The 22,836-nt window shown below is 36.0% G+C and overlaps 2 protein-coding genes across 5 annotated transcripts in view; both read right to left on the bottom strand.

Annotated features, from left to right (window-relative positions):
* The window catches only part of CEP126 (centrosomal protein 126), a 61,938-nt gene that overhangs the window by 4,433 nt on the left and 34,669 nt on the right, over positions 1-22,836 (bottom strand). Inside the window, exons 1-5 of one of the 4 annotated variants that reach the window (XM_031460627.2) lie at positions 16,345-16,400; positions 15,953-16,151; positions 10,222-12,376; positions 9,413-9,622; positions 2,125-2,189 (exon numbers count right to left, since the gene is read on the bottom strand). In XM_031460627.2, the coding sequence (XP_031316487.1) occupies positions 2,125-2,189; positions 9,413-9,622; positions 10,222-12,376; positions 15,953-16,060 (2,538 nt within the window). In that variant the 5' untranslated portion in view covers positions 16,061-16,151; positions 16,345-16,400. Of the gene's footprint in view, positions 1-2,124; positions 2,190-9,412; positions 9,623-10,221; positions 12,377-15,952; positions 16,152-16,344; positions 16,401-22,836 lie in introns of those variants that run through there. The other 3 variants (XM_010977798.3, XM_064492845.1, XM_031460624.2) reach the window with 3 other exon arrangements.
* Positions 16,453-18,819, bottom strand: LOC135322696 (uncharacterized). The gene is made up of 2 exons (XM_064492846.1): positions 17,333-18,819; positions 16,453-16,546 (listed from the first exon to the last, which is right to left on the bottom strand). The coding sequence occupies exons 1-2, from the start codon at positions 18,501-18,503 to the stop codon at positions 16,503-16,505; spliced, it is 1,215 nt and encodes a 404-aa protein (XP_064348916.1). The 5' UTR covers positions 18,504-18,819; the 3' UTR covers positions 16,453-16,502.

Genomic DNA, 22,836 nt, shown 5'->3' with positions numbered 1-22,836 from the left:
GTTTGTGTGAGAGTGAATCTCAGGTCCTGTCCTGTCCTAGTCAATGTATTCTATTCCGTTCTTCTATAAACTCATCATCCATCCACCCATCCATCCATCAGATAAACCAAGCATGGCAAGATGTCAACAACTGGTGAATTCAAGTGAAGAGTAAAATAACAGAAAATAAAAACAGCAGAAAAAAAGGGCAAACAAGAAGAAAAGGTTCAAATCCCCATGTGGAATATGGCAAATTCAGCAGTTTTGATGGAGGAGGGGGACAGAGTAATTCTGATGCCAGCCGTTCAAACAGGCAGTTAATAATTTTGTGAATTTAAACCACTTCCCCAGAAAATAAATGGAAGATTTCTGACCTGTTAGTGATGTTAAAATAAGGAAGAGTAACATGTCTGAAGATAAAGAGACTGAAGAAAGCTAATTGTTGCCAACTGTCAAAAAGAATGAAAAAGATATATGATAAAAATGGTTGCAAGCCTACAGTCCCTAGTCCACACCATTAACTCTTCAGGCTACTGGTTAGACACTGTAGCAACGTAACACAGTGCACCAGGGTGCACAGCAGAGTGATGTGCTGGGTAGGTAACTTCCCCTCCCTGCTGAGCAGCATTTACCATTCATGCTCCGTTTGTCGTCTGTGGTTAGTGAATGGTTTTCAAGCTGAGTGGGTGTATAGAGGAGTGATCTGTTATCTAGGTCTCATCTCACTTGCCTGAAGTAAGAATCATAAATGTCATAAATGACAAAAATTTGTCACAAAGTTCAGACCCAGAAAAATTAAGTCCGTAAAAATTACTTAAATTGCTGAATTGGTGGAGATGGAAAATTGAGCAAAAAACCAAACTAGCATGTAAAAAGTAACCATGAAAAAGTATCTCAGGTATCAAAGTGACTACTGCCAAGAGTTCTGTCTAAAAATCATAGCATTAAAGATGCCACACCAAAAAGGTCACTTCTAAGAACCATGTGCCCAGAGATAAACAATCAACTTCATAAGGGCAAGGTCAGCCTCTTTCTTACTCATTAGTATTCAGTACTGCACCCAGAGCCTAGCAAAACTCTGAAACATGGGTAAGACGTGCATAACTTTATTTATGTAAAGCAAATAATAAAAAATGAAGTGTACTTGCATAATCTTACTTTCGTCGTGAGTTCAGAACTGAGGGCGCATGACCAAAAACAACTGAGCAAGTATCCAGTTCGTTCTAGATAACATTTCTTTGTTGAACACTCAAGTTGAGGATTGTGAGAATACAGGTGACATCTTAAAATTTTTGTTTTGTTTTGTTTTGGGGGAAGTAATTGGGTTTATTTATTTATTTAAATGGAGGTACTGGGTAATTTGAGTTTATCTATCTATCTATCTATCTATCTATCTATCTATCTATCTATCTATCTACTTACTTATTTAAATGGAGGTACAAGGGTTTGAACCCAGAATCTCGTGCATGCTAAGAACACACTCTACCCTGAGCCATGCCCTCCCTCCCCAGGCAGCTTCTTAACTTGAGGATGCCCTTTTCATAGACCTGAACGTCTCCTAATCACCTCAGGCCAGATGTGATTTCCTAAGACTGTGTCCCATGCAGTCTTGTCTCATCTTATATTGCAGTTATTTGTTTACACTGTCCATTTATGTCTTTCTCCTTGATGGACTGAACATTCCTGAATACAATGACTGTTCTTCATTTATATGAATATCTTTACCAGAATCCAGTGTCAAGGCAAAATATAAAAAAAAAAAAAATTCAAACCAGTAACGTCTAGTTTTGAATTCTGAAGATATGGAAGGGATATGAGCAAGGATGGGATCGTTGTCAGTGTAAACTTCTCAACCATCCTCTAATTAGGCCACGTATCTAAACTTACTTGAAAAGCAGTGCAGTGATGCCTGTTTCTAGCCCCATGACTGATGAAATACTCTGGATGCAAAAATCTTTATGATCTTTTTTAAATGAGAGGATATTTGCTTGAGTCTAATAAAACATCTTACAATTGAAAGTTTATTGGGGAGGAAAACTTCCTAAAAGCCAATCTCAAGAAAAATTAGTATCAATTCAGGATTCTTACCTATAAAATCATGAAGTTTCCTAAAACAAAGAAAAAAAAGGTTCTGAATATACTTACCAAGAGTGGTATTATTTGTAAAGTACTTTTGATGGATGGATTTTTGCAAATGGTTTCTTGTACATCTGAAATAATTATACCATGATACAAAAATAACTTAGTCATGTATACTGAAGGAGAAGAGTGACTGAAGAATCAAGTATTAAATTCTGTTGTGTCAAATGTTCAAAACTGAGTAAGGGACTTTTTTCTTATTGTCCCCGGAAACAGTCTTTATACTTACATTAGGTGAGGAAACAAAGTTAATTTGGTTAAAAAATTACATAAAACTTATACTGCTAAAAGGCATTCCTGGTACTTTGACTATTCTGTAACAATCTCTTTATTTAAATGCTGTGGTTATCTTTTCTTTTGAATTTTTCTTTCTTTTTTTTTAAACCAAAAAATGAATTTCATTCTCAAGCATCTCAGGAAAGAGGAGGAAATTTTATGTAACCAGTGAGACACAAAAAAATTTAGTGATCTGGTCAACTCTTGCCTTTTCAATATTTTGGCTTCTGTTCATATCCTAGCAAGGATCTGGGCAAAAGAAAAAAATTTAGACATAATTTTTACATGAAGGATTTAAGATATGTGGAATTATCAAATGGAAAAAAAGAACCCTCCAAAAAACTGATGAAAAATAACTTTCTTTTTTTACATGAAGCATTTAAGATATGTGGTAGCATCTAATGGAAAAACGAACCCTTCAAAAAAACTGACTTGAAGTTTTTACTCTTTATCTGCATGATTTTACATCTTAAGACTTATAACTTTGGTTCTGTATTGCTTTTGTGGTTATAGCACCCTGCCTTTTATTAATATATTATTTTAAAATCTTAATTTTTGAATTAACATAGAGTATACAAAACATTTGTGCACATTTTAATTAGTAAAAATGAAGCTAATGTCTGTGTAACCACACAGCTACACAGCTAACGCCATGTAACCACCGAGATTAAGAAATGTGAACATGACCACCACTTTTGAGGTACCCTGGAGCTCCTACCTCGACGCTGCCCTGTGCATTCTAAGTGGTTACACACACACATTAGCTGTGTAGTTTACATAAATGGCACTGTACTGTTTTTATTCTCTGGTGATTTGCCTTATTTTGCTCAAAATTATATACTATTTGGATTCACCCATGATGATATGTGTAGCTGTAGTTTGCTCATTTTCCTGGCTGAATTGTATTCCAGCACATGGATATACCACATTTAGATGTTTTCAAGTTTTGGCTTTTATAACAAAGATGGTCTCTATAGATTTATACGTGTCCCCTGATACACATGTGCAGGGTTTTCTCCAGGGTATGCAGCTAGAGGAAAAACTGCTGGGTTATCATGTATGTCCATGCTTACTTTATTTATTAGGTGGTGGCAAAACATTTCCTACAAGGTTGCCACAGTTTACACTCCCACTCGCATTATTTGGCAGCTTTAATTGCTGCGCGTCTTTGCCAACACTTAGCATTGCCAGGCTCTTAAACTTACGTGTTTGTCGTGAGTGTGTGACTGTATTTCATTGTTTCATTTCGTGTTACTAATCATGCTGAGTATCTATCAATGTTTATTGTTATTTGCATTTCCTTTGTTGTGAAGTTCCTGTACACGTCTCCCCTGCCCTGTTTTTCTAAGTTGCCTTTTTTCTTATTGATTTATATATTTTGAACAAGAATCATCTATTCTATGTATTATAAATATTTTCTCTCATTTTGTGGTCTTTTCATCCTCAGCGATGTTTTTATGTGAAGAAGAGTTTGTAATTTTAATATAGTCAAATTTATTAATTTTCTCTTCCAAGGATTATGTTCCATGTGCTCTGCTTAAGAAATCCTTCTTTACCCTGAGGTTAGAAAATATTTTCTTATATTATCTCCTAAAAGCTTCACAGCTTCACATTTTTTTCACATTTACTTTTTAATCACCTTGGAAGTGATTTTTTATGTATATGTTTGGTAGGAGTTCAGTTTAATTTCTTTCTATTTGGTATGCAATTATTCCACGATGAAGTGAGAGGCAGCCATCTCAAAACGACCCCAGAAGTTCTTCAGTGCCAGCTGGGGCCCAAGAACAGGTTCTCCCCCATGTGAGAGGGGCTGAACCTAAATCTAGTTAGTAGCTCCTTCTCCCAGCGAAAAAGGCTGCAGCTTCTCACACTGGGATTCCAGTCACATGCTTGTTAGACTGGTTTATATTGTCCCACAGCTCTTAGATCCTCTGTGCTGGTATTTCCCCCAGTCTTGTTGTTTTCTCTCTTGCTGCTTCAGCTTGGAAGTTTTCTCCTACTTATCTTCAAATTCCTCGATTTCCTCAGCTCTGCTGAGTCTACTGACAAGCTCATTGAAAACATTTTTCATTTCTGTTACAGTGTTTTTACTTCTCACGTTTCTATTTGACTCTTTCTTATGGTTTCCATCTCTTTGCTGAAATGCTTTATCTGTTCATGCAAATACTCTCTTTCCCATGTTGTCCACCTTTTCCACTATAACCTTTAACATATTTAACATAGTCGCAGTTATTTAAAACTACCTAAGTCTCTTCAATAAGTGGTGCCAGGAAAACTGGACAGCTACATGTAAAAAGAATGAAATTAGAACATTCTCTAACACCACATGCAAAAACAAACTCAAAATGGATTAAAGACCTAATGTAAGATCAGATACTGTAAAACCCCTGAGGAAAACACAGGCAGAGCACTCTGACATAAATTGCAGCAATATCTTTTTGGCTCTGTCTCCTAGAGTACTGGAAATAAAAGCAAAAGTAAACAAATGGGATCTAATTAAACTTAAAAGCTTTTGCACAGCAAAGGAAACCATAAACAAAACAAAGACAATCTACAGAATGCGAGAAAATGTTTGCAAGCAACGCAACCGACAAAGGGCTTAATTTCGAAAATATACATATAGCTCATACAGCTCAACATCAAAAAAACACATAACCCAATCAAAAAATGGGCTTATTTTAATAGCTATTTCTCCAACGAAGACCTACAGGTAGCCAATAGGCACGTGAAAAGATGCTCAACATGGCAAATTATTAGAGAAATGCAAATCAAAACTACAGTGAGTTATCACCTCACACTGATCAGAATGGCCATCATCAAAAAACCTACAAACAATAAATGCTGAGGAGGTGTGGAGAAAAGGGAACCCTCCTACACTACTGGTGGGACTGTAAACTGGTGCAGCCACTACGGAGAACAGTATAGAGGTTCCTTAAAAAACTAAAAATAGACTTACCATGTGATCCAGCAATCCCATTCCTGGGCATATATATATCCAGAAAAGAAAAAAAAAACTCGAATTCAAAAAGATACATGCACCCCAATGTTCATATCAGCACTATTTACAATAGCCAAGACATAAAAGCAACCTAAGTGTCCATCGACAGAAAACTGGGTAAAGAAGTTGTGGTGTGTGTGTATATATAATAGAATATTACTCAGCCATAAAAAAGGATAAAATAATGTTATCTGCAGCAACATGGATAGACCTAGAGATTATCATAGTAAGTGAAGTAAGTTAGACAGAGAAAGACAAACATCATGGGATATCACTTATATGCGGAATCTGAAAAAAATGATATAAATAAACTTATTTAAAAAACAGAAAAAAAATTCACAGACATAGGAAACAAACTTATGGTTACCAAAGGGGAAAGGGCAGGGGAGGGATAAATTAGAAGTTTGGGATTAACAGATACACATTATCATATGTAAAATAGATAAACAAGAAGGACCTACTATATATAGCTCAGGGAACTATATTCAATATCTTGCAATAACCTGTGAGGAAAAGAATCTGAAAAAGAATATATATATATACACACATACATATAAAACTGAATCACTTTGCTATATACCTGAAACTAACACAGTATTGGAAACCAACTATGCTTTAATAAAAAAGTAAAATTTAAAAAACTTCAAAAAAATAATCTGTCTAGTATTTCCAACATGTGGGTCATCTCTGTGTCTCAATCTGCTGATTGCTTTGTCCCTTGACAGTGAGTTTTTCCTTATTTTTCATTTTTAAAAATTTTATTATTTTGTGTGTGTGTGTGCAGTTAGTCAGTTTAGCCAGGAATTGAGCTGGGCTTTACTGTTGCCATGGTTACCTTCAGTACATCAATGATTTCAAAATCCTCTAGTGTTATTTTGTGCTTCTGCGGGGGTCATGGAGATTTTTTTCCTCAATTTTCCTGCTCTTCTTTCAGCTTTTGGCCTTCCTGTGTGCCTGCACAATACAACAAGATTCTCTCTATGTCCTTGCCTTTCTCCAACTGATTTCTATTGCTTGTTACTTGGTACTTGCTGCCTCATGGTGGGGAAGTAGGGGTGCTTTTCTGTCGTCCTGGTCCAGGCTCTGTCTTAGGCATGTCCTCTATGCCTTCTTAGTCATCCTGCTCCTTCTTCCCATGACAGTCAACTTTGTCTTGTATCTTTGGCAGGTTTTGTGCAACGCAATCAGCAAAGTTTGCTGCCTCTGTCCCAGCACCTAAAGGCCTTTATTCTGTAGTAGAGAAGGTTTTGCATGGGGCTTCATACCTTTCCTACAGCCATGGCTGCTGCCCTCTCCCAGGCCTGCACCCAGAGGAAGGACTCTTTGGCCTCTAGTTCTGCCCCCTCTTTTTATTCACGAACACACAGGGTAGGTTCATAAAGAAGCATCTGTGAGTGGCATGAACTCTTTATCCTTTAGCAATTTGCTAAAAATCCAAGCATAATTCCTAATATCAGCCTGAATGGAATCTGGCATTTCTTTCTCCCATATCTTGCCACAGGTGAGCCAATGGTCAAGTCATGTCTCTCTTTGGAAGTTCCTGTCTTTCCTTTGGATGTCAGGCTACTTGGCTGTGCTGTGACTTCAGCTCTCAAATGGGTTCAGGAAAATCTATACTTTTGTTGTTTATCTGCTTTTTCTTATTCTTAGGGTGGGATTGATACATTTTAGCTTTCTTCATTTTAGGCAGACGTAGAATATACACACAGTAAATATACATCTATTTATATATATGCATTATATATGAATACACTATATGACATATATTATATGCCATATTATATATATATATATATTCAATGGTTCTCAACCACAGGTGATTTTTTTGCCACCTGGGGGACATTTGGCAATGTCTGGAGACACTTGTAATTACTGGGAGGTACTATGGCATCTAGTGAGTAGAGCTCAGAGATGCTACTAAACATCTTACGAGGCACAGGACAGCCCCCCAACAACAAAGAATTATGTGGCCCAAAATGCCTGTGGTGTCAAGATTGAGAGACCTTGATAAACACATATATACATAAAATATTTTTATTATTGTTCATGTCTGAATATTTTGTAATTTCCATTATGGTTATTAATTTTCCAAAAAATTGGTTTATCTAGAAATGTGTTTCTTAATAGTTATCTTTTTGTTACTCATGTTAGTTATATTGCATTGTGGTTAGAGGACAAGCATGACTACAACCCTTTGAAATGTGTTAAGGATTGTTTTGTGGTATAATATATGGTCCATACATTGGTTTATATGGTTTAATAACTGTTCTATGTGTGCCTACAAAGAATATGTTCCCTTGATCAAGTTTGTTAATTGTGTTTGATTCTTATACATCTATTTGGGTTTTTTTTTTTTTGGTCCATTTGTTCTATCAATTACTGACAATGTAAAAAAATCTCTTACTATGCCTAGAAAATACTTATATACTTTGAGGCTATGTTTTAAAATGCATATAAAATGAAAATGTTTTACATATTTCTCCTGAATTAAAACTTTGATCATCATGAAGTGATCTTTTTAATCTCTAGTAATGTTTTCTGCTTGATAGTAAATTTTGTCTGATAATAATCAAACCAGTTTTCCTCTGGTTAGGATTTGCTTGGTACATATCTTCCATCTTTTTTTACTTTTCTATATCCTTATGTTTGAAATATATTGTTTATAAACAGAATATAGGTTTATTATAAAGTTTCATCTAACAACTTCTGTTTTTTAAATGTAGAATTTAATCTATTTACTTTTATTGTAAATACATTTGTATGTACCGTCTCATAGTGTTTCTATTTGTCCTTTTGTCCTATCACTTCTATGTTTCTATTTATGTTCTTTGTTGTGTTATTTTGCATTAATTTGATTTTTCCTTTTGCATGTCACTTTCTTTCTCTGGGAATTTGGAATCTGAATACTCTATTTTTAACCCTTTAGTTGTGACCCTAGTAATTATAATTACTACAGACATCCTTCATTTATCAATATCTAAAGTTAATGTATAACTTTATCCAATTTGTTAACAATACAGGAATCCTAGTACACTTTATCTTCATTTATGTTCTCCCAATTTATGTATTATTTTGGAAGGTATTTAAATTGTAATTTTTCACTTTGAAACATATACTACTTTTTAAAAATTACCTTTATTGTTTTATACAATGTATGCTCAAAATTACCCTATCAGACTGTCCATCTGAAATTACTTTTGGTTTATTGAAGTACATTCTTTAGAATTCCCTTTAGTAAGAGACTGCTGTTGACAAAATCTCTTATTAAAGAGTTACATCCTACACAGACATATACACAGAGACAGAGAGGTGAAAAAAGTTTGCATGTCTTATCTCATCTGCTTAATACTGAAGTTTAAGATATGCAAGCTTTTTTCCACCTCTCTGTCTGTCTCTCTGCGTTTCTCTCTGTCTGTGTAGGACGTGGCTTTTTGGGAGGCCCAACTTTAGGGTGGGAGGACCTTCTCCGAGATCACTCATCTTAAGTAGGCCCTGAATTTTGTCTTCTGTTCCCACTTTTCTGTGAAGCCACAAAAAGCAAAGCTCAGTTTCACTCTGTGGTTAAATGTCCTCAAGACAAAAGCTAGCAGCAACATTCTGCTTATCATTCTAGGCTCTTACGTATATTTAGTTCCTGGTCTTAAGTTCTTTATATTCTTACCAGCTCATTGCTGTATTTAAGATTTTAAAAGTACTTAATCCAGGATTTATGGTTATCTTTGATGGATGATTAGTACAGATACCTAGGCTGCTACAATGCTGAAATGGAAGTGTATTCATACGTTCCCCAAAGACAGTTAAGCCTGCCAACGAAAATGGCATCATCATAAACGACATGAGTACAGTATACTTGCAATAGCATGTATATTAAAATAAATGTTTGTTACAAACTTGATTCAAGTAGGTGAGAATTTGGATACACTTTGGATTTTTATTTTCAATTTTAAAATTAAATTTTAAATTCAAATTGTCTAAGTACAAAATGTAACGTTTCTCTAGAAGGTGTTCTTCCATACTCACAGTACAACCTTTCATTGAGACGATTAAGGGACTGCAGGATCTTCTGTTCTTCAGCAGATAGTGCACAGATGTCAAATCGCTGGATCTGACTGAAAGCCAGGTTTGGTTTCTGTAGTTGCCTGCTGTTCAGGACAGTTAGAATTTCATCCTCAGGCACTGAAGCTTCCACTAGGTTTTCAGCCATCAAAAATTCAGAAGTACTGCCTGAAACTACAGAAACCTTACATTAACTATTCTCTGATCCCTTTTTGTCTTCGGGATCAGCCCTTACACAAACTTAATTGACATACGTTTATGTATTCATTTCACAAACAGAAACCCAGTAATCTTCTGTCACTGTAAATTTTATTTATCAATATCTTCTATACTTAGCATTTTTCCATCTCTAATTTAAAAAAAATATTCAAAATGATGACAGTCATATAATAAAAATTGCTAGAGTGTTACTTGAACTGAAGAAAAAAATACATTGTTCAGATTACTTTATGTGTTGTTTTTGTTATTCATTGACAGTACAAAGAGAAGATTGTCCTTACAATAGCCACCAAGATGAGCTATAAATAAAAGAGTAAGAGAAAAGGAAACTATGGAAATTGTAGTTGAGCAAAGGTTGGGGCATTCCCTTAAAAGCATCAGCTACTAGACAGACAAAGGTACAATATTAAGGGAGAGAAATTATTTCTATAAAGCTGTTATTATTTAATACTAATACCTACAAGGCACACACTGCTATACCGCAATAAGAAAAACTTCACATAAATTTAAAAAGTTGTACGTTTTACCCATAAAAAATGTCAATTTATTCTTACCAGCAACCTTATTTTGACCCAGAATATTATGATGTCTTTTCCACAAGGGAACAGAGTCTTCTTTAGTAGTTCTAAGAGTCACAGAGGGATGGCTTTCTTCATATGTCGGACATCTTTGGGAGCAATATAACGTCGCATCTTGCTGGGCAACCGTTTGAGTGCCATTTGAATGATTTGTTTTTGCTGAAGTTTGGCACTCAGAAGAACAATGTGGTAGAGATGGCGTCACAGTGACTAAGTCAGAACCGACCTGTGACAGTGGAAGACTACTTTCTTGATTCCACTGATTCAACTTGTGTTCTGTTGAAAGCACATGTTTTGAATTAAAACAGTTGTATGTACTAATGGTTTGAGAATTTTCAGGCCTTACTGATTGATACTGAGATACGTGTGTATTTTTACAACTCTTAACATTTAATGGAGATTTAGGAGGAGGATGAGGCACAATTAATTTATCCTGAGCTTGTAAAAATGTGTTGGCTTTCCTCGCAGACTGTGGTCGAACAACAGTGCCTTTTCTGTTCGTATATGTAAAGCCTGATTGGACTTTAGCAGATCTTGTTCTTCTAATTACTTTGGCTCCGCCTCTTTGTGGATTCGCTTTCTGACTTTTAGCATCACCACTATGTACAGGGGATTTACTCTCCTCTTTCTTTGAGGCTGGCCAGGCTTGCTTAGCAATTTTATAATCTGAAGGTATAAAACAGTTCAAAGGCACATGGTCTATTCGAGATCTTCCTAAAGCAGTGACATTTTCAGAGAGAACATCATCCTTGGGCATTTCTCTATCAGCAGAATTTACAGCGCAAGCAGGAACACTCGCCATGTTGCTAGCAGTACCGCTTTTAGTTTGAATGTGGAATGGTTGAGACCACTGTTGCAATATTCCTACTCTATTCTGCAAAGAATGTTTATCTTCAGCATTTTTCCCCATATCTCCAGTTTCATCGAACCACCTCAGTTTTTTCATAGTCTTTGGTATTTCTGCACTTTTCCCTCTTTCTTTTGTTAATTCAATACTATCTCTGATACCTGCTGCTTTTTGATTTCCTAACTTGAAGCCTTGGTTTGTAATTAGTGCCTTAAAATAATCATGTTCGTATTTAGATTCTTTCTTTAAAATACTTTTGAGAAACCTCACGCCATTTCTCTCGTGAATATTATATTTCATTTTCTTGTGCTGACCGACTGAGTCACAATCAGAAATTACATGAGACGGTGATGTTGATGTTTCAGCTATTTTCTGTTTTGCATCTTTCGAATCAGAGTTGTGAGGTATGCAGGTGGCTTGAAAATCATCTGAAAATAAAGGCAACTCTTCCTTATTACAATGAACATATTTTACCTTTTCATCTTTAATGTCTTTCAATTCTCCTAACTTATCAGAACACTGCACCGGGTCGACTTCTTTTATATGTGTACTGTTCTTTGGTAAAGGCCTGGCTGATTGTGTGCTAGATGGCAAAACTAAAGGTGTTGCCACAGGTACAAATGAAGTGGGAGCTGAAGTAGTTCTAGTTTCTTGAGTTAATTCAGAATATTTCTCTTCATCAGAAATTGCAGCCATTTCCTGGGTTAGAGAATCTGGAGTGGTCCAGGATTTGCTGAATTTAAATGCTGGGCTCTCAGTAACCAGTGGTCTCTCCCTTTTGAATGCTCCAGAAGAGGAGTCAGTTATCCTCACAGTACTAGTTTCAGGGGTCTTTTTGCTTTTTTTATCTTGTGCAAATGCGGGTGGACTATGTACAAAGGCTACTGAATTATTAGCAGTATTTGTGGTTCTTTCCACAGTTCTACTCAGAAGAGATGGATTTTGTCCTTTGCTATTTAAACATTCACATGAAGGTAGAGCATTAGGTTCACTTAAAATATCTGAGAAAGGCGTGACAGTCTGAGTATGTGGATCATCTACATTTATAAGCCAATTATTTATATGTTGAGTTTTACAGAATGACAGTTTATCTTCATCAAAGCAGCTTAGATTAGCTGATTGCAGATTTGCTAATTTGAGAGAAACAGAATTCTGCTGCTGGATTGATGTGGAAGTCTCCTCATTAAGAGTTAAATATATTTCTTCATGTTCCCCAGCCTCAAGACTGTCTATACTTGAGAGGGTTTCAGAATTTGTTATCTGATTAACTTCATCACAAAATTTCTGAAAGAAAAAAAAAAAAAAAGAACATTGTTCAATAGCTGAGAAATTTTTAAGTGCCAAAATCAATGATTCTACACATAAGTGTTGCTGAGCCCAACTCTACTTGGCATATAAAATAGAATAATATGACTATAAACAGTCTAGGTACGTAAATAATCTCTATCCTTGGAGCAACCCTCAGAGTGAAAAATAGGGAGCCAACAGAGACTCAGCAATAAAGTTTGTTTGCCTTAATTTCTTCACCTTAAATTAACTATCCAATTATTCTAGCCACAGTTATAGCTTAGAAAACAATTTTGCTATTGCTATTCCATTCAAAGGATGGAGTTTTTCTGAAACTTTCATAACAGCATGTAAACTTCTGAAAAATAGTTATTTATATATGTATTTTTTCCTGAAATTTTCACTGGACTTTGAATGAAGCTCCTAAAAGCTCGATGACTCTAATATGCATTTTCTATTGGTAAGGCTACATCTTTTTATAAAAGTTAATCTTGTGGTCTACATAATAGAGTTCTCAACTCTGGCTGCATGTTAGAATCAAATAAGGAGCTTTGTAAAAATATCTATATCTGGTTCCTGCTGACTGAGTATTTAGATGGAATCCATGCACTAGTGGTATTATTATTATTTTTAAATTCCCCAGGTAATTCTAATGTGGATTTAGGATTGAGAACTACTGATTTTAATGACTCATTTCTGGAGAGTTAGCACAGTGATGATTTCCATGAATTCCATACACATTCTCATCACTATTTCAATGAAATTTCATGGAAATTATCAATCTTAAATAAGATTTCATGATTACTTCAAAGTATAGTCAATGTTTAAAAGTATTTCTAATTTCTCACACATATAACAAATGAGAATGCATTAATCAGTATCACATATGTAGAAATAAATTCGAAGACTTTGAATTGCAAATCTAGTCAAAAAGTTACAGACTCAAAGAAGGAAAATTAGTGTCCCTTAAAATTTTAGAGAAATTTTAGAAAATTTAAATATTCTAGTATTAAACAAAATTTTATTTTTCTAGCCCAGAAAATAAACAGAAACCAAGGAAATCAGTTACATGATAAAATTATTTTAGTTTGTATATTACTTATTGATATACTATTATTGTGAAATAAGTTTAGAAAATGATTCAGAGTTTGATGTTGCTAGCATTTAGCCCTGCTCGTCATATCCTTCAGCACTGTGGTGTCTTTTTAAAGAGAAGGTCGCTCAACCTGATTAGGCTCCTTCAATGCCTGTTGTTGGAACTGAGTTATTTTAATTGGTAATGATAAGGAAACTAGGCCTGGCGGGCTTTGTTTGAGATTGCACCTAATGAGATATAGAAATCTGGGTTAGAAGGTCCTTCTGGATATAACTGCGGTATCCATGGCTCTAAGATTTCCCTTTGCAGAAGCCTGTGGTGGCCTCATTTCCCAAAGCACATCAAAGGAAGTTCAGCAACTTTCGATTTCACTAAACTATACTTTTTTCCCTCAGAATTTTTCTTACCATTAAAAAATAAAACATTATGATCAGCTTTAAGATTTGCTTGTAAGTTACTGATAGAAACTGTCCTAGACTTATGCTTTGTGTTTTAGCTTTTTAAATCACCTTTATTGATATACTTATCTACAATAAAACGCACTCACTTTAAATGTGTAGTTCAATAGGTTTTGACAAATTTATTCACCCATAACCATCATACTAAACTCTCCATCTGTTGAAAGTGCCCTCATGCCTCTTTGTAGTCAATACCTACCTACGACTAACAACCACTAATCTGTTTTCTGTCACCGTAGATCTGAATTTTCATCTGTTACCATTTTTATTCTGCCTGAAAAACTTCCGGGAGCATTTCTTACAGTGCAAATACTGGCGTACCGTGGTGTTCAGTTGTTGTTTGAAAATGCCTATTTTGCCTTCACTTTAGAAGGACATTTTCACTGAGTATAGAATTCTAGGTTGGTAGATTTTTCCTTTCTCAGAGCTTTAAAAGTATTATTTCTCTGTCTTCTGGCTTGAAGTTAGTGTGGTGCACCTTATCTTTGTTCCACCTGCATTATATATATGTGTGTGTATGTATATATATTTTTTTCCTCTAGCTTAATTTAATTTTGATGTGCTTTTGTGAGGTGTGTGTGCACAGGCACATGGGTGCACACTTATCCTTCTTGGAGTTGAGCTTCCTGGGTTTGTGGACTTATAGTTCCATCACATTTGAAATACCTTCAGCTACTGCTTCTTTAAATATTCTCCCTCCCTTTGTGAGATTTTAATTAATTGCTAGATTTAGATACTGTCTCACAGGTCACTAACACTCTGCTATCTGTATTTTTTCCATCTTTTTTTCTCCCAATGCTTCAGTTTAGACGATTTCTGTCCACCGATCTTTTTGTCTGTAAAGTCCATCCAGTGTAATTTTAATCTCAGATAATGTATTTTTCATTGAGAAGTTCTATTTTGTTCTCATAAAAATGTCATTTTTCATTATGTTCATTTTTCTTTAATTCTTTGAAAAGATTTGTAAGTTATTTTGCATTCTTTTCTGATATTTTCTGATATCTGTCATTTATGTGCCTGATTATACTGACTAATTTTTCTCCTGGTTATGGGCCATACGGCTTTTTTCCCACATGTCTAGTAAGTCTGATTAATTGAGTGCTGGACATTGTGGGCACCACGTCATATGTTTAGACTGCAGTCTTCTTTAAGAGAGCGTCATGGGCTTTTTGGACAGCTAGTTGGGTTACCTGTGGATTCTTTTAGGCTTGTCCAGAGACTATGTCCAGGTAAAGGCCTATGTGATCACAGGGCTTACTTCATTTGTTTTCCTTTTTTTCAAGATCATATCTTATACTGCCTGTTCTCTAATGTCTAAAAACAATTGTTTCATGTATTTTATTCAGAATTATTCTTGTTTCTGACAGGAAAGGACTTCATCATAGCCAGAAGTATCCTGCTTCACTTCTCCAGCCTTGCCACAATTGGTTAGATACCGGATAAATTAGGCCATGGTTATGAATTTAATCTTGATACCAGCTACTAAGAATCTCATAAATGTGTGTAGTTACTCATAAAAAAAGAATGTGCATGAACATTTCAGGAAATTTAGTAGGAAATCCATACTCATTTGTGGGAAATAAAGTAAATGCCCTAGTGGAGATAGAATAGAAACACCTTTTCTAGCTAATTGTGCCATATTTTCATTAAGAACCTAATGTCCATATGTATTATAATATTAAGGTTGCTTTTTATAACCCAATCTCTAACAGTGATACTTACGTTACATCATACTTTCAGATAGCTTTCACTTTTTTCAGAAAATAACATTCATAAAGCATGTTTTTCCAAACATAAGAGATGGGAAAGAAGAGTAAAGGAAGCAGAGAGAAAAATGGAGCAAAAGGCTAAAAAGTACCAAAAGCGTACGTCGCTGGTGTCTGTGACGAGCTTGTGCTGATTCGTGCAGCACTGCTCCCTTGGCTAGTGGTGTGCATTTCCTTAGTGGAGAACACTGCAAAATGGGACAGGATTATTTCTAGATATTAAAGTATTAATAACATATTTAGAGTTTCATACTTGCAAACTGCTTAGATGATGATCTTCTAGGAGTTTCTGAGTTTCCTCCAGTTTAAGCTGAAATGCATCTTTGTTAGCAGTCAAGTTTGCCTTGCTGTTTTCCTTCATTTCTTTATCACAATTGATTTTGGATACGAGATGTTTCTGATGCTTGTGATCATTTTTTGACAATGATGAAGGTAAGGTATTATCTATAGTTCTGTGAACCATACATAAAAAATGTTTAGTACATTTAAATAAAGTAAACATACATATGACATATTTATGTAATATGTGATAGTGTGTGTCCAGATAATCACATATAAGGATATTGGAGAAATACATAGACATAACAGAATGGGAATTTAAGGGAGTCATTGGATGTGGGATCACAGTCCAATAAAGCACTCCACCTTCATGCAGGGATGCCCAATTATTCATGGCCTTGACTATGAAATCCTGCTCCTCTGTTGTTCGGGATGGACGTAGAAGGAATTTCTGTAGATGTGCAGAGTCAGTCCTCAGTCCTTCAAGAGCATTCCCATCTGGACAACAGTATGCTGCATTACCCTTAGTTCTGAGTTGACCTCATCACTAGTGGGTATTCCTGTAACTCTAATAGAGTTGATTGAAGAGTAAAGCAGATAGAAAATATAAAAAATGCTTGTCAGAGTAGGCCGGCATTTCCATCTTACTTTACTAGATTTGGGAGCCTGGATCTTTTTCCGTGGAGGAAAGTGTACTCATTTGTTTTCACTTGTATCACAAATATAACCATGGTTTTCATGCCACAGAAGGGGTACCTTTAATGAAGAGTCTATTTTTAGTATGTCAAAGTGCTGCCCCCAAGTTATCAGGGGATGACATCATCTTCTTTTAGAACTTTGCCTCTTCTGGAAACTTACAGCATGTTGTACATTTCAGTATATGTACAAAGTGAAAAGCAAAGAACAAAAGAAGATTTTTTTTGAGGGGTAGGATTGGGATGAAATATATCAAATAACTGACTATTGTTGCATTAAGGCCAGTATTGTGAATCCCAAGGGTATTTATCCCCAATTCATTCAAATTATTCCCAATTTAATGAGGATTAAGATGTTTTGGAAGGTGACACATGGCCACAGGTGACATATATCTATCTCCAATACCCATATATATCTTTATTTGGACAGACTGTAACAGTCAAAGTCAATGATGACTAGTTCCCTGACTATCCTTCTGTGACCACAGGGAGGTCAAGGAGAGTAGAAAGGTGTTTAACAAGGGTCCTGAACGCTGGGAGTGTGTTTCTCCCTCTTCTTTTAGGCTTCCTACTTTTACATATTCCTCCCCCTTCAGTCACCCTTCCCAAGTGAAATATTGCTAAATCTACAAAATATCTAATAAACTAAATTTATTTACCTTTAAAGTTGTCGTCTCTCAACTTTTTCTTCTCTATTTCTTTCTTCTCTACTCCACTTGCTTCTCTTCTCTTCTCTACTTTCTTCCCCCAGTGAGGAGGACTGAAGGAATGGATAGGAATAAAAGGAGATGGGGAGGTAGAAAGAGAGGAAGAGAGAAGCATGGGGGGAAAGGAAGAAGAAACCATAAAGGAAGAAGAAACAGGTGGAACTGGAGAAGCAAAATCTAAATTTGTGGGAGGCAAATATGGAGAGGGTGATGAATCCAAAGGAGAGGAAAAAAGAGGAACAGTCGAAGGAGGTAAGAATGGAGAGGCAGAAGGGGAGGGTGAAGAAGAGGAAAGAATGGATGAAGAGGAAGAAAACCGTACAGAAGATGAACGAGGGGATATGGAAGTAGGAGATGAAGACAAAGAAGAGGATGGAGAACGACAGGGAGGTGGATTGGAGAGAAATGATGTAGGCGGATGGTCTACAAAGGCTTGGGGCAGATTTGACAATGTTTTGGTTTGTGGAACAGATTGCTGGACTGACTGAGAAGGATCTAAGCTAGCAGGATGTTCAGGCAACGGAGTGACATAAGAAAGAGTGGGGGTTGGTTGATGAGGGGGATGATTGGATAAACAAGAAGGCTTCAAAACAGGGAGACCTTCCAAAGGGGCTGGGGAAACAACCAGTCGAGCTGGAAGGGAACGACGAACAAGCGCAGGCATTAGAGTGGTTGCGGTAGAATGCTGTGCTGGAAGGAAACGTTTGGGTCTGAAAGTTTTGTAAAATAACTTGCTGTGTGAGTCAGAATCAGGAATGACTGGCAGATCTTGAGGTGGGTGGGGTAAACGGTCAGGAGGGCCAGAAGGAATTGGGGCTAGCAGACATGGGAAACTGCTAGAAAAGCTGGGAGTGACTGGGGCTGGAGGACGAGGAAGATATTTGACTGGGGAGGACAGTAATGGGGCTGGTAGGAAGGTTCTGGGGAGAGTAGAGGGGACAGATGGATAGATAGGCAGGGTCTGAGGCTGGCGGGTGGGAGGAACAGTGGGATAGCTAGGAAGAATTTGGGAACGCTGGGATAGCAGGGGGGCTCGTAAAGGAGACTGCTGATCAGGTAAGTGGGGATCAGGTGTGGAGACAGCTGGACAAGCAGGAATGGATCTGCATAGGTGGGAAAGCATTTGGACAGGAAGTAGAGAGACAGCCTTATTAAGATGTTTTTTCTGGTTTATTGGGCTGCCTCTAGGCTTTCAATTCGTATTATTTTTTGTTCTGAGGATCCATGCATGATGTTCTTTTGATCAACCAGTGTCCTTTCACATGAGCTGAGAAATGTACATAGCTTATTCAGGTTCCCCTTTTCTCATTCCTTGCTCTTAAGAGTATTTTCGCCTCTCAGAAGTCTGACAGTCATACAGATAATGAGTATCGGCTAGAAAAATCTGGTTTAAAGTACTGTTACAAAGGGCAAATAGGGATTAAACAGATTGCTGTTCAGCTCTGGTCAGATTTCTCAGGGTAGCCTGTGGTTCAGGATCAGCTGTCTTACCACAGATACATGGATATTGGAGATAGATATCTAACAATATCATTTTAAAGTATAAAAACTTGATATGAGAAAAAAATAGTTTCTTTTACCCTACATCTACCAGAATGGTCAAGTATACTATCTTTGTGATAAGGATTTAGTTGAGATGGAAGGCTGACTACTTATATTTTTATTAGTCTTTTATTAATATTCTTATATCTCACTATTTCCTGAAGTATCTTCTATTTTCATATGTACATAGTCTCTGATCTTTCTTGAGGCTTAAGTATTGAATGCCCTCCATTTGTTCATACAATTTTTTTCTAATTTAGACTATCACATTACCAACATTTTAAATTATTTTTATCTACCACTAATATTTTCCACATTAGAACAATTGTCTGTAAGTACCGATATATCTTCCCGTCTTTGGAAGTTCCCTGTTTCTAGACATTACTTTATTCCTTAACACATTTTAGGTTTATATTGTAAAGCAGATGCATTTTTAATGTGACAATAGCTTAACAGTATTTGTAGCTTAATTATATTTTCAATAAACAGTACATATAAATATTTCGATTAAGCTTGCATATTTCTAGTATAGCATTTTGTAGTTTACAAAGCATTTTCACATACATTATTTAATACTGTTAGTTATCTGTGGAGAGGAGTTCAACTTTTTAATAAGTAAACAATAGTGTTCTCTCAATAAACTATACACATTTGTTGTTTTCCAAATCACAAAGTTAATGTGTGTGTACATATAGAGATATCCTGAAGTCATAGTCATAATAGTATATTATAATAATAAACAAAAACTATGTATTCTAATTTAGCATGGAGGCCATTTCTCATAGAACAAACTTTATATAATGGTCCTAGCACAGTTTTGGTATAACACGAACCATTTGTTTGCTACAGGGAGATCAAAGGTGTCTGACACTTAATCTCTTCCAAGACTTTAAGGAACTGTACATTCACAGTGCAAAAGAGCTTTGTTAATTGAAAAACCTGGTAACACAAAGGATAATAACTAACACACAGAAAAAGAAAACTGACAGTAAAGAAAACCTGTACGTAAAAATGCACATTAGTTCTATACTAAATGATTTGGAATTTTTTTATCACTTTAAATTCTCCCAGAACCCTTACCCCGCCTCTAATTGTCATCTTCACTTTTGGGATAAACTGTTCCATAGAGTACTCTAAAATTATCCTGCATTCACTGCCTCAACATCTATTTGTTCCTTAACCTACTGCTATCTGGCTTCTATCTCTATCACTCCAATGTACTGCTTTTGCTAGCGATTAACTAATTGACTTAATTGCAAAAATTGACACTTTCTTGACCACTATCTTTCTCAACTTTAATTCCCTTGGTTTCCTTATCATCAAATGTTCCTGGTTATTTTCCAGCTTCTCTGGTTGTTCCTTCTTAGGGTCTTTCTTGAGCTCCTCCTTCTTTGCTTGGAAATGCTGGAATTTTTGAGAGTTATGTGATCCTCTTTTTTGCCTGTTTATCCATACTCTCTTGTGATCTTATACTGTCTGTGTGATCTTATTTGAACTTGTATGTGAGTGAAGGGTTAATAAAATCATTCTTCTCTGTGGATCAATTCAACTTTGGGTCAACTTTCTAATTCTGTTCACCTGGATTATTAGTTGGAATTGAACTGTGTTTCAGGCACATTTATTATGTAAAAAATGACCCTTCATTGAGAAACCATACCTGTACTGAGAGGTCTGTGAATAAATCACAGAACTCTGACAGGAAGCTATAGCTTTGTGTGTGGTCTTGTAATGGACATGCCTCTTGCATGAAAGCTATTCACGTGGAGCCATTACAGGAAATATTGGTTCCTGCTTGGAAAAGGGGATTTCCAACCCAGGGTGGCTGAATGCGCACCCATTATAATGTCATCACTTTGTGGGAAGAGGACGAATCCTTTGACTGTTTTGTGGCATGCCATGAGGATTCCTCCTGTTGAAGAATGTTGCCTGTTGACATGCAATGTTTTATGTCTTTGAAGCCAAACATGGTCTCTTGTAGTCATGGGAGTCTGATTGTTTAGCTGGACCCAAGACCGCCACTGGGGGGTACTGAACCATGGCTTTAACTTCATCAATTCACTGGCAACTATCATATCTATATTCATGGCTCAGATATCTTGCTAATGAGAAACGGGCTCCAGAATACCCCTTAAGTGTCTCAAATTCACAACTTATCATCATCCTTCCAGTTACTCCCTCTCTTAAACCTCTTTGTCCTCATAGTCTTTATTTTGATAGATGGTTTCAACTATCCGTTAACTGACCAAACTCAATCTCCAGTCACCTTTGATTTCTCCCAATCACCCTCCAGTTCTTAAACAGTTACCAAATCATGTTGATTCTACTTCCTAAATAGGTCTTAAAAAGTCGTTGTTTCCATAACTAAAGTACCATTTTATCTGATTTTCCCACGTCCAGTCTCACCCTACTCTTTCTCATTTTGGCAATATTCCCAAAATACAAATGTTTTATGCTCGCTGCAAATCTTTCAGCAACTGTTTTTAGGACAAACTCCTTAACAAGGCTCTTCATGCTTTAACCCATGGCTTCCTTTCCAAGCAACCTATATGCTCACACCCTCTCACTGTACACACTAGTCAAAATGAACTGCCTATTTTCAGTTCCCTTAATACAACATGTCCTTTACCTTCATTCCTTTTCATATACTACTTATTCCCTCTTTCTAGAGTTCCCTTTCAATGCTTCTTTCTAATAAATATATTTCTCATCGATTAAGTTTTGGGTCAAGTTTATACCCTCTGAGAAGTTTTCATTTATGCCGGAAATGTTTCTCCATTCAAAGTACTTACTGAATACCTCCAACATACATACCACTGAGCTAAGCACTATGGGGAACACTGCCTGTGTAAGATTCAGCCCTTGCTCTCTACAATATTACAATCTGGTTGGGAAACATAAGTACATATAAACACTGAGCAACAACATATAGAATCATGACTTTAAAATTTATGTCTATATGTCTTTGACCTTTCATTTCATCTTAGGTCAAATTGCTTTTATACACTTCTACTTGAATATTTCCTCCCTAAACTCAGAAGGCTCGAATGAAATTTAATAATATCTTGCCAAACTCGTACCCTTTCATTATGCTCTTTTTTATTTTCAAAGTCACCAAATTCCCTCAATTATCACGACACAAAATTTCAGCTCCTTGTGATTTTTTTTGTTCTCATTTTCTTTATTCCACCATACACCAAACTCATAACCTATTCTTTCCATGAAATATCTTTTCCTTCTATCTTTCTTTTCTACTTCACTACCACCCTCTTAACATAAGTCCTCTTAAACTCATGGCTGGATACCTTTTGATTTTCCTACCCTATTACCTCCATACTTCAATTCTTTTTTTTTTTTTTTTTTAAACTCAAGGGACATTTTATTTGCTATGAAACCTATCACAATACTTTAATTTTTAAAATTAATTTAAAATGGAAGTATAGTTGATTTACAATATTGTGTTAAATTCAGTTGTACAGCACCTGAATTTTGCAGATTATACTCCACTATAGGTTATTACAAGATAATGGGTAGTTTCCTGTGCTATACAGTATGTCTTTGTTGCTTATGCACTTTATACATCGTAGTTCCTATCTGTTAATCCCACACCCCTAATTTGTCCCTCTCCTCTTCCCTCTCATCTTTGGTAACCACAAGTTTATTTCTTATATCTGTGTGTCTTTCTGTTTTGCTTGTGCATTCCTATGTATTATTTTTTAGATTCTACTGTAAGTGATATCATACAGTATTTGTCTTTCTCTGTCTGACTTTTTTCACTAAGAATTATATACTCCAGATTCACTCACATTGCTGCAAATGACCAAATTTCATTCTTTTTTATGGCTGAGTAATATTCCATCATGTATGTATGTATCACAGACCATCTTAATCCAATCATCTGTTGATGGGAACTGGTA

This window comes from Camelus dromedarius, chromosome 12 (genome assembly GCF_036321535.1).
Source record: "Camelus dromedarius isolate mCamDro1 chromosome 12, mCamDro1.pat, whole genome shotgun sequence".
NCBI classification, from domain to species: domain Eukaryota; kingdom Metazoa; phylum Chordata; class Mammalia; order Artiodactyla; family Camelidae; genus Camelus; species Camelus dromedarius.
This window is presented reverse-complemented; position numbering and strand designations above follow the sequence as displayed.

What these genes read in the sequence shown, in the direction of transcription:
- LOC135322696 (XM_064492846.1), bottom strand. Translation starts at nt 18,503, where the DNA reads ATGCTTTCCCACCTATGCAGATCCATTCCTGCTTGTCCAGCTGTCTCC. An exon ending in GAGAGACGACAACTTTAAAG is followed by an intron (nt 16,547 to 17,332) that starts GTAAATAAATTT and finishes CAACTCTATTAG; the next exon opens with AGTTACAGGAATACCCACTA.